General features: G+C 41.8%; 1 protein-coding gene across 1 annotated transcript; it reads right to left on the bottom strand.

Moving 5' to 3' along the window:
• Positions 1-223: 223 nt before the first annotated feature.
• Positions 224-10,843, bottom strand: LOC308081192 (uncharacterized protein). The gene is made up of 17 exons (XM_080457581.1): positions 10,748-10,843; positions 8,031-8,147; positions 7,758-7,942; positions 6,645-6,728; positions 5,994-6,380; positions 5,493-5,594; positions 5,170-5,402; positions 4,879-5,057; positions 4,567-4,660; positions 3,775-4,122; positions 3,394-3,511; positions 3,209-3,300; positions 2,958-3,072; positions 2,769-2,870; positions 2,048-2,212; positions 1,268-1,432; positions 224-1,137 (listed from the first exon to the last, which is right to left on the bottom strand). The coding sequence occupies exons 2-17, from the start codon at positions 8,144-8,146 to the stop codon at positions 923-925; spliced, it is 2,700 nt and encodes an 899-aa protein (XP_080313707.1). The 5' UTR covers position 8,147; positions 10,748-10,843; the 3' UTR covers positions 224-922.
• Between the last annotated feature and the right edge of the window lie 1,419 nt (positions 10,844-12,262).

The raw sequence follows: 12,262 nt of genomic DNA, 5'->3' as shown, positions 1-12,262 counted from the left end.
AAAAAAACACCATTTACATCTAGAGAATGAAGATTAATGTAGTGACCCCTTGGAATGTAAGTGTTACATTTTTGACAAAACACTGTTTGCAAGTAAAATTTATTCAACATAGAAAAGAAGCAGGTCAAGAGAAAAGTCAGACATTTACATTTATTTTATTTCAAATGAACACCCGCAAGGCCTCCTGGTGGCGCTATAATAGGCCATTGTGAAAAGGGTGACCGTTTCTTCTTAGGCCTTTCACGACAATCGGACACTGCATTCATGATTTGAGGCATTTTGTTCCAAAAATGTGTTTTGCTAGATTAGACCTGCTGGTGGCGCTATAACAGGCCAATGTTAAAAGGGTGGAATTTCTTCCTCAGCCTAGTGGGAATGTGCGTGTAAAATTTCACGGAAATCGCAAGCTCAGTGCATAATTTGAGGCATTTGGTTCAAAACGGACCAATCCTGCAAAGTTTGGAAGCCAGCCTTAGCCAATGAGGATGGAATATGGGAAATCGGACAGATCCGTGTTCATCACATGGCTATAGAGATAATGTGTACCGATTTGCATGACGTTTGGATAAAATCTGTAGGAGTAATATAAAGAAATTAGTTTTGCACAAATCGGCCTCCTGGTGGCGCTATAACAGGCCCATGTGAAAGATTTGGGGCAGAGGTTCTGAATATATACATACTCCCTGGCATCCAGGGAGTGTGTGCACAGTTTCGCAGCGACCGGGCCAATGGTGCCTGAGATTAGCTGGTGACAGACGGACACACGGACGGACGGACGGACGGACGGACGGACGGGGGGTAAAACACTCTCTCGTCACTTGTCCCAGGTATAATCCACAGGTAGGCTCAAGGAAGAGCAAAGGTCCGAGACCAGCCTGACAGCACCGCCTGTCGTCAGGCTGCTGAACAAGGCTGATGCCTTTTACAGAGCATCAACTTCAGAGTCTGAACTTTCTGACTCTGAACTAAAGAAGAAGAGTTCATCCGAATTGTCCACTGGGTCCACAAGAGTGTCATCGGTTGATGACATGACATCTATGTAGAGTTTCCTCACGCGCCTCTTGAGATCTCTCAGCTCCATCTCCTTTCTGCGGATGAGGCACATGAGACCCCTCCTTGCGTCCTCCGGTAGATGTCCTAAAAAAATAAACAATGTGTCACTCACTATATAGGGAAGCAACACATTATTCACACCATAGTCATAACCTGTTGAAACATAACATAAACACTTCAATTAGTAGAAGTGCACATTTACTTTGCCACATACCTTCACTCTGATGGAGAGAAACCTGTGACAAAACACTGGCGCGGGCCTTGAGAACATCCCAGTGCTGCCTCATCTCTCTCACGAGGATGGACTTCTCTTCCTGAAGCCTACGAACTGCCATGCACTTATTGAACACGTCTTTCTTGGTGCTGTAATCAACAGACCCTGAAATACATAGATATGGAAGGTTGAGACCACTGCGCAAAGATTGTAGATGCATACAGTATATCATTTGTCATCATAGGGGGCGGCCATAGCTGAGTGGTTAATGAGCCCGCCTAGGGAACCAGAGCTGGCCCTGGTTGCCCCAGGTTCGATTCCAGGCTATCCCAGCATATGTGCCGATGATATGAAATTTGTCCCTGAGCAAGACTCTTAACCCCAATTGCTCACAGGTTCTCATTGGAAACAAGACCGCAAGGACTTTCATGAACGACCTGTTAAAAGGAATTATCCTTATCCTTATCATCTATCAGTATTAAATCATATACGGTACACTTTAACAACATGGAAGAATACATACAGGACGTTAACAACTTTAGAGCTCAGGTTTGCTCAGGTTTTGCATCTCTATGGGAAAATGTGCTCTGAACAGTACTCCCGGACCCAATGGGAGAACTCTATACTAGTAACCATCAGCGGTTTCCGCTCTACATTAAAAAAAAATGCTGAAAATAGCCGATCGACAAGCTCACAACACGTCGCACTCGACAATCTGCTGTTTTCCACGAAGGTTTTACCAGTATACAGACGCTGGGGTTTAAGTGGCTAAATGCTTACCACTTTGTGTAATTTGCCACGGCCAGGGATGCTCTGTGTCGAGGATCGTGTCGAAGCACAACGTTTGCTCAGGAACCAGGCTGTTGTACTCCTCTACAATGACCTTCAAAGCATTTTTCTCCTGCCTTAATTTCCGACGGATTCTGTGCCGTCCTTTGTTGCTGTCTGAGAAGAAAAACATTTTATGGTTGGGTTCACACAGACACTTGGTTATGCCTACATGGGCGTCTTTTTGTAATGGTTTTCAAAAGGGAATGGAGCAGTTTTCTGGCATTGCGCCATTTAGCCAGAAAACCACTCCATTCCCATTGAAAACCATTACAAAAACGTCGGACACAGACATAAACAAATGTCGGTGTGAACCCAGCCTATTACAAGATGTCTATGACCCTGGTGCAACTCTCTCAAATGCTACAGAGAGGCTGTAACTCTGCCACACAGAAATTGTACACAGTCAGAGAGACCCCCCCCCCCCACCCGTGCCTAGACGATACGTTAAGGCGACTAAACTCTGGTTGTTGACAGTCAACTTGCAAAACTCAAGTCGTTATTGCCCTAGTGTGTGTATTCATTTCCTGTGCATTTTCAGCACTTCCAGGTTGGTAAAGTTTGTGAATAAACACAAACACACAATCACTACTTTATGCTACTGTATGGTCTTTGTAATAGTAATGGAAATGTTTGGGACTGTTGTCAGAATAGGCCGAAAATGTCAACTTACCATTTTCTCGGTAGATGCGTTCATTCCTGGTTTTAATGCTGCTCGTGAGGGCCTCGATCTTCTGACACATAGTCTGCAGTGTGCCTTGATGTTCAGTTTCTCCTGAAAAACAATGAATTGTTAATTTAAATTAAAAAAGGAATAAAATATTCACATTTTTATATCAGATCATGTTTATCATGTTCTTACCATCTGCCCAGTCTTTGACATCTTGAATGTACTCTTCAACATTGTGTTCTTCCAGTTGAAGTCGTGCTTTCAGGCTTTCCAGGTCTGCCAACTTGTTTTTTAAAACTTTAGAAGTCTGAAATTAAAAGGAAAACCAATACACAATCCAGAAGTCCTTCCAATGTGTAGTTTATGACAGAAACTCAAGTCATGATTTCTTTATTTTACATCATGCAAAGTGCATAGCGTATAAATGAAATAACAGTTTCTACCTTGTGGTATCTTTGGGAGAGTGAATTGGCCATGTTGTCAACTTTATGTTGGTTCCATCTTATGGACAAAAGTGTCAGCATGTCACTGCGGCCTGCAAGTACACATAGAGGAGTTCTGTGAATTATTACTATTATAATTATGTTATTCACACTATACTATATACAAATGTACAATTACACAGCACCTTCTTTTGACATGTGCTTCGTTGTTACAGCTATCCTGGAGAGAAACGCATTGCACTGTTCCACTTCTTCCCCGAGTGTGGAACCAGCACCGTCTTGGTTAGCACCACTCCATTTCACCTGGACAGAGATAATACAAAACCTGAATATCAATTGCATTCATAACAGCACATGCCTTTTGCAAGACTCAATGGTGCCATTTAATTAAAACAATAAAAAAAAAAGCCAAAATGGACGAAACAAGTACTGTGTAATGACTGTCTAACAAAGCTGAAAACGTTAACTGCCTCAACAGTAGTAGATATCAGTTATCTGGTACATGATTGCCAGATCATTTATAGGATTGACCATCATCTTATAATCACAGATTGTCTTATACTAACCTCACATTTGTAATCATGCGCTTTAGCATGGACAACAGACAGGAAGGGCCGCATGTTTTGAAGGGGCTGGAGCTCTGGACAGTGGGCACACACTTTTTGTAGGTACGGCCAGTACTTACAGGCAACGTCCATACAAAAGAATGTGATGTCATATTTGGATGACATTTGGTGCTGTAAGAACATGGGGTACGCAAATATTTCACCCCTAAACATGTTCAGGGCAGCCAGCAAGACACCGTGTCTGCAGACAGCCAGTTCTAGCCCCTCCTCATCCACCTTACTCCTGGATCGTTCGGACGTTTCTCTAGCTGCCGTCCACTCCCCACCACAAACACCCCTTCCAGGGACCTACATGGTATAGAATAATAATAGACAAAAGATCTTGTCAACAGGGAACAAACAGGGAACAATTCTATCAGATATTTTGAGGATTAGTGCAAAATATTTTTAAAGCAGGTAGAAAAACATGGCAATAATTAACCACTTAAACCCCAGGATCTGTATTCTGGTAAAGGTTTTGCAGAAGATAGTAGATTGTCAAGCTCACAACGTGTCGCGCTGCGACGCGTTGTCGATCGGCTATGTGAAGATATTGGACAACTTTTCAGTGAAAATAGCAGAGCTTGTCGATCGGCTATTTTCAGTGAAGATATTGAATGTAGAGTGAAAACGTTAAAGACACTAGTATAGAGCCCTGAGGGACTCCACTCAATAGCGAATGGGATTTAAGTGGTTAAATTCTATGACAATGTTTTACTTAATAATCAGATAGAAGAGAAAGTCTGCAATTACATGTTTGATTTTGCTGTGTATATGACCCACAAATCTGGCCACATCTTCATCATTGGCGATGAATACACCATCAAAGATGGCTTGCTCCTTGGATCTAAAAAAAAAAGTTAAATTTAAGATGTTGAACACTCCAAGTTCAAGGCATTGCCAGACTGATCACGTAGGATCTCTCAAACATTCATGGCAATATGGCGGGGAACGTAATCAGTCTGGGAATGCCAAGCTACAGTACAACTGGGTTACACCGTGTAAAATACACAATTGATTATTTTGCCATTCCTTGATATTAACAGTGTGGATTGTGTACAATACCTTGCTGTACTTTTAAAACGGTAATGTTTGCGGTTCCCATCAACACAGACCGCAAGCATAGATGGTGTGCACGCAGGACAGCAAAGTGGCTCCTCCTTGCAGAGGGAATCAATTTCAGACCGAACAGCAGCCCATTCAAAAAAGCTTTTTTGAAAGCTGTCGGATGAAATTTTCCCAGTCTAGAAAAACAGCAAAAACAGCAAAAAACAACGGTTTAACAGCAATGTTCATATCCAAACACTAATACATTTTACAATGCTTGAAGTGCAGACCGAAGAAATTAGTACTTACACGGCCAAAGCGAACAGTCCTTTTGTCAAGCATTCGTAGAAATGCCTGAAGTGACAGCCCTGGTGACGCCATCTTCATGTCCTCAAAAGTGTAGAACAAGTCTGCTTCATAAATTGTTAAAAAGTTGAGGGTGGCTGGCCAGTAGCCATTTTGTACAAGATGCTCCACTCCTGCATCCCACGTAGCCTGGCATCCCTCACAGGTCAGCTGTGGCATGCTGAGATCATACCGTCCTACAAATAACATACACATCCACTGTAATGTTCCCACTGCCATAGAACATCTTTTTCAAACAGAGCAGAGGAAATCCTTTATGTAATTACCATTTATTGTGACCAAAGTAACGTCCTTCCCTTTGCTGACCTGCAACACCTCTGGTGGACAACCACAGATTTGGACAGGCATCTCAATGGGCAAGAATCGCACTAAAAGAGAGTTATGTTAATTAATCATTAGTCAAATCACATAAAGCAGTCTAACGTACCTTCACTAGTTATCTTTGTTATGTCAATGAACTATAGTAGTTTAGTGTGTTACTTTACACTTTTTAAAGCCCCCCCCCCCCCACACACACACGTCACTCATTAACGGGATGCTCTTCAAACTGACATTATTATCAATGATATCATAATATCATAGTTTAGATAGATGTTATGTAGACAGACAGATGCTCGGCTGGATGCTTACCTGGTACCTGGTACCTCCTACTTGTTGAAACAATAGATCTACTAATGTGACCAATGTGTTTGTTGACTAGGGTTCATTTATTCTGATTGTGTACTTCTAAGTTACTTTGGATAATAGTGTCTGCTAATGTCACTTACCACAGTGTCTAATAGCTGTATCCACAATACAGTTGGTTGGAGCTAATGGCCGGAAGAAACCACCAGTCATGCCGTCCCGGTTGTGGAGAACGAGTGTCTTGTTGTGCCTGCTGATGTCACATTCAGCACAGAGGAAAGGGCATGGGAGGCAGTCTCTGCATCTGACAGCTGCTGTGTTGTTTCCACACTGGCTGCAGATGTACGTTGCCACTTTCTCCTGTGCCAGCATGCTGTGAACCAGGCACGGTCTCATTGCCCTCCATCTTTCGGAGAAAAGTGCATTACGAGTGCCCCAATCTTCGTTAGCCAGTGGAGCTCTTTGGAGTACCTCTTCTGGCTCGTCATCAGAGCTACTCTGGTACTGCAGCAGGTCTCGCAGAAGATATTCTATAGGAATTGTAAAAGAAAGACATGCACTAGTACTACATATGACTCATATGAGGCCAAATATAATTTTGTCTACCGTTTGAACATTTGTATGCAAAATAACATTTTCTTTTTTACATAATTCAATTGCAGCAGTGTTAGATAACATTGTGAATGATGCTTGGCAATCGCACATCTAACAGGTAAAAACAAAACACAAGACTAGGGGGCCATTTGGCAGATACAATATACAACATTATACAAAGTACATATTGAATGACCTACCACCAGGGACCGTCTCTGAAGCAGTGTCTGGATCAAAGCACGCCTCTGTACTAGGGTGAGCAGACCTGGAATGGCATGGTTTAGCTGTAATGAAAAGAAAACAAAGATAGATAGATAGATAGATAGATATAATAGATCATTTACATTTGCAGATGTTCGGGATCAGACTTATAAAACGTTTAATATGCTTTGATATAGATAAATGGTACATTTTCCCCCATTTGTCTTTTTGGGGATCTTCAACACCAAATCAGACCACCTGTATAAAAACATATTTCATGTTACATTTGTGTCAGCCAAATCATGGTAGGATAAATAAATAAAAAAGGTGGGAACAAGGGTGTGTATAACTTTTCAATGTGCTAGACCCCTGGTAGATGGATTGGAGCTTACAGTACTCACACACATCTTAGTTACCCAAGCCATGAACCCAGGACCTTGCGGGCCAAAGGCTAGTACACTACCGACTGGGCTAACCGGACACAATGAAGGCACTAGCAATAACAGAACTGCACTTGAGATCTACCCCCTAGCATTAATGGGGCGTGGGTAGAGGGGCCACATGAGAATTGAAGCCAATAATTTGACCAGCGGACCGGTAGGAGACACAAAGAGTCTCCTTTGTGTCTCCTACCGGAGACGCTGCTTACCGGTCCGCTGGTCATCACATTATTGGCTTAGGACGCGATAAAAACAAAAAAGAAATCCATTAATTCAAGTCTCCATGGGTTGACTGATTGATAGAAAAGAGGTATTTATTTGGGTGAACTATCCATTTAACCCATAATCTTTTTCTCAAATGTACCACTTTTTCTCAAATGTAGTCATTATGCTAAGAACTTTCTCGCTCCCCATAATTGTTTTGTGTTGCCACCGCTATTTTACCCTTATATTTATATACAGTCTGAAATAGGGGTGCAACTGTTAAAGCTAGGGATATTGTGTGATATTTTGTCTTTATTTTTTGGTAGTTCTATTCTATACTAGTAATGATTGTCTCCAATAACCCTGTCTCTACAGGTCTTTAAGAAAAAGATGGGCTGCAAGTTTGAAAAGATTTGGATTTAGTAGATTCAAAGTGATGCACATATTGGCGGGCTACTTAATACTAACCCTGTCCAGATTGTCTCCGGCTAACTGCTGGCCTCTTGGCTATAACGTGTCCATCCTCATCTCTCTCTATCCACCTCACTTTCGGTGGTCGGGGCCGGGTTTTCTTTTTTGTTGCTGGTGGAAGTTCTTGCTCTGGCACAAGCTCGTCCAGCTCTTCGAGGATGGCCAAATCATCGGCATTCAAACTAAAAACAAACAGGGTGGAAAAATATAGGGTTAATTAGCTTGCTGGCCTCTTGGCTATAATGTCCATTCTCGTCTCTCTCTACCGACCTCACTGTGGGTGGTCGAGCAGGGCGCGGTCGAGCCGTCTTTGTTGCTGGTGGAGGTGCTTGCTCTGCAACAAGCTGGTCCACCTCATCAAGGATCGCCCAATCGTCTGCATTCATACTAAAAACAAACAGGGTGGGAAAACATATGCTTAATGCGAAAATGTAAACATACAAGGCTATTGTGAGGATTAATACAAAAGTGGAATGCTCTTCCTATGGATATTAAAGCAATTGAAAAGCTATCCTTGTTCACAACGGCAATTAGAGGACATCTAATAGCAAACATCGGGAGATCATAACCACTTTGGCCTAAAGCCGCAAATTGCAACTCTATATTTCAAACCTTAAATCCCTACCTGATTGTCTTAAACGTCCATTAACTCACCAAAATTACGGCGCGATGGAAAGCTTGGATTAGCCTTTTTGTCTGTATCCACTTTTTGATTGTTTCATAACAATCCATTAATATATATACACATATATATTTATTTTATTATTATTATTTTTCCACCTGGGTTTAAGTGGTTAAGTTGTCGGCATTGGGGGTGCATCATCTAGTTTGGGGTGTAGAAGGGGGTGCATGGGCAAAAAAGTTTTGGAACTGCTGTTATAGACTTATGGTATTCAGATCAGTGTGGATATTGAATAGGGAAACATTTCAGCCAAGGTGCAACATATATAGCCAATCTAAACAGTAGAGCCATCATGTGTACAGGCTGTTACACTGCTACTGTCAATTTATGAAAAATATCAATAATGTGAATACTCTCCCTCTCCGTTCCCACATACAGTATACACGCAATCAATATGATCTCTAAGTGATTGATTCTAATTACATTCAATCATAAAGAGATATTCACTTTTAAATCATGAGTGGTTATTATTACATATGTCTCTTTTGATTCAGTCATCATATCAATTTCTGTCATTTTACTTTTGAAGAATTACAAAATATACCTATCACACCCCCTGTTAAAATGCACCAGAATACAGGAAATTACATATATGTTTCAAATATTCTGGGGAGGACCCCCAGAACCGAAAACCAAAGGTGTACCACCCACATTATTATTTTTTCTGTCCGTCGAACCTAATAATAATAATAATAATTAATAATAACATCTTGGTTCTTGGTTCAATAATACATGCATGTACTATATTTCTGGTGTGAAATTGATATAACAACTGTAAATAAAGAGCCCCCCAAAAAGGCATGAGGGACCACCAACAAATAATTGGTAAAATTAACAAAATACCTCCCACTAACTAGCCCCCGCCAGAGTTGCAATTTGCAGCTAACTTTGGTCCAAAGTGTTGTTAAATCTGCATGATACTTTAGCAATGAATGATGCCTGCTAAATTGATTAGAAGTAGGCCTATATTATTGTAAATAACAAAGTATAATTCTGTATCTATCTACTGTACTGTCATTGAAAAAGTGACGTATAGCCATAGAATGGTATGGCTGACGTTAGCCCTGAAACTACTTGTTCCTGGTTTTAGAGGATTTTACATTTACAACCAGTACATCTACATAAACGTTCAGCTTTCAAATATAAAGTGCTGACCCCACGGCAACAGTTGTTACAAGTTAAAGCCCAGGTCTAAGTACCCGTATCTTCTGTATTGTTCAATAAAAAGCTTTTTAATCCGATCGCCGGCCATTTTCTTTGAATTTTCTCTATATGCCTTTAACTGCGCGCCCTATCGGTTGGAAAGTGTATTGCACTCTGATACATTATACAAATAATAGACAATTTGGCCGCCGATCGGATTAAAATGATTTTTATTTAACAATACGGGAGATACGTGTACTTAAACCCAGGCGCTTTAACTTGTTACAGCCGTGGCCGTGGGGTCAGCACTTTATATTTGAAATATGAACGTTTATGTAGATGTTCCCGTTGTAAATGTAAAATTTCAAAAAACAGGAACGAGTAGCGCCATGACGCTTGTGACAGACGAGCGTCACGTGAACCATGGCTACGGCTAACGTTAGCTAACGTTAGACCGGTTAGTTAGTGTTGCACGTAAATGACAACATACTAGGACATTTTGAGGATTGCTTTGATGAAATTGACAAAACTGTAGCCATAGCTCAAGACTATCGTAGACGTAATTTATTTTATAGAGTCTGACTTTTACTTTTTACTTTTCGACTTGTAGTCTTCCACTCCACTCCACTCGTCCAGTTTGCCCTGGACTTTAACCAGTAAAGCCCGTATTTCTTCAAACATGTACAAATGCTAAATATAAGGTGCTGACCCGCTTGCCCCAATTGTTAACTAGCTGTCCGGAGTATTTGTGTAATGTATTAGTCCATATTCTTTTAATGAAGAAGTGTTTTAATCCCGTCTATGGCCGAACGCCATTTGTAAATCCTGCTTTCACCAGATGCGCCCCGTCACTACCACCCATTGGGAACATCGGACAGAATCGGCCACAGGCGGGATTAAAATACTTCTTTATTGAAAAATATGGACTAATATATTACACAAATACTCCGGACACCTAGTTAACATTTGGGGCAAGCGGGTAAACACCTTATATTATGTATAAATACGGTATTTACTGGTGAATTTAGAGGGCAAACTGGGAGTGTGGTCGCTAAGTCTCTCGTAAATATAAAAATGTCAAAGTCGATACAATACATCTACGATAGTCTTGATCTAAGGCTAACAAAACTGCATTGGATTACAATCGCAGACTCTATCTTACCTTGTGATCTAGCGATGTAAGTATAAAAGGCAGTTATTTAGTTGTCTCCCGCTTTGTCTCTGGTGGAAGAAAGTATTCCTCTTGTAGACGAAAAATATTTTCGTTTCCGGGTTTGGCTGAAGTCACGTGATTTCAGCTGTAGAAGTCTTGTTACCTATTAAAAACGTAATGCGTCTGAATTGGACGCATTGGGCATGCCAGGGCGTCTGAATTGGACGCCGTGGGGGACATGACACGGCGTCATGCCTTCGACGCCTTGGGGGTGAGAATGTGTTGGCGTGTGCGTGTGTGTGTGTGCGTGCGTGCCCGCGCGCGCCTGGGTGTCATAGATATGGTACATTATTAGTCATGCACGCACAACGGGATGTGAGTAGTGGGTCGATGCGGTCCATTGTATGTTGACTGTTATTGTGGTACTGTTTCATTCAGGCCCAGGCTTCAGACACACACTGCCAATACAAACCCTCAGATGTCTTCCCTCGAGGTTTTTTAAGGCCAGCCAATAGTGACCGTATTGATCTGACTCTGTGGCTGTGCTGGTGGGATGCACAGTCATCCATTTGTTCTACCGGCTGCACTGTCACTATCGGTCTCAACACAGCTGCTTCAGTGCAACTAGTGCTTTGATATGACATAGTATGCTGTATGCTGTCTATTGTGCCCTTTAAAGGTCACATCATATGGTTCAAATGTGTTTCTTCCCCCCCTGTGTATTTCATTGTTTTTGAGAAGTCAATCACCCGTGCTGTTGTTCCAGTTCAGAAGCAGACAAAATATAACCCCATCCCATTTTGATGTTGAAGTGTGCTGACCAAGCATTATTGAGCTGCCCACAATAAGGTTAATAGAATCATGATTGCAGGTGCAGCAGAGCAAGAATACGACTCAACTGAAGTTGAAGGCAAATTGGAGCTAATCTAATGAGTTCACACTATTAGGAAAACTTGGAGAAAAATAGTTTAGAGTTTCTGCAATGCTGCTACGACGTTATGTTTATTTATTTGACATGGACAATCACATTGGACAAACCAGATGCATTGTCGTCTCCGCCAGGCCGAAAGGCATTGCCGAGACTATGTTTTGCACCCTGTCCATCCATCCGTATCCGTCCGTCCGTGTGTGTGTCCGTCTGTCTGTGAACAGCTAATCTTAAGCACTGTTGGCCCGGTCGCTGCGAAACTGTGCACACACACTCCCTGGATGCCAAAGCCAAACCTCTGCCCGATTGGCCTGTTATGGCGCCACCAGGAGGCAGCTTTTTGCAAAACCCATATTTTTATATTACTCCTACGGATTTTGTCCAAACATAACGCAAATCGGTACACAGTATCTATATAGTCATGTGATCAACACGGATCTGTCCGATTTGCCATATTCCATCCTGATTGGCTAAGATTGGCTTCCAAAGTTTGCAGGATTGGTTTGTTTTGAACAAAATGCCTCAAATCATGAACGCACCATGCAATTTTTTTCTTTGCACACACATTCCCACTGGGCCGAGGAAGAAATGCCACG

Source organism: Gymnoscopelus braueri (genome assembly GCF_963280865.1).
Source record: "Gymnoscopelus braueri genome assembly, contig: SCAFFOLD_412, whole genome shotgun sequence".
NCBI classification, from domain to species: domain Eukaryota; kingdom Metazoa; phylum Chordata; class Actinopteri; order Myctophiformes; family Myctophidae; genus Gymnoscopelus; species Gymnoscopelus braueri.
Note: the sequence above shows the minus strand (reverse complement) of the source record. Positions and strands in the feature narration are given on the sequence as shown.

Coding starts and splice junctions, on each gene's coding strand:
- LOC308081192 (XM_080457581.1), bottom strand. CDS start 8,146: ATGAATGCAGACGATTGGGCGATCCTTGATGAGGTGGACCAGCTTGTT. Junction 7,943..8,030: donor GCTCGACCACCCACAGTGAG/GTCGGTAGAGAG, acceptor GTTTGTTTTTAG/TTTGAATGCCGATGATTTGG. Junction 3,073..3,208: donor TCTCCCAAAGATACCACAAG/GTAGAAACTGTT, acceptor TTTTAATTTCAG/ACTTCTAAAGTTTTAAAAAA.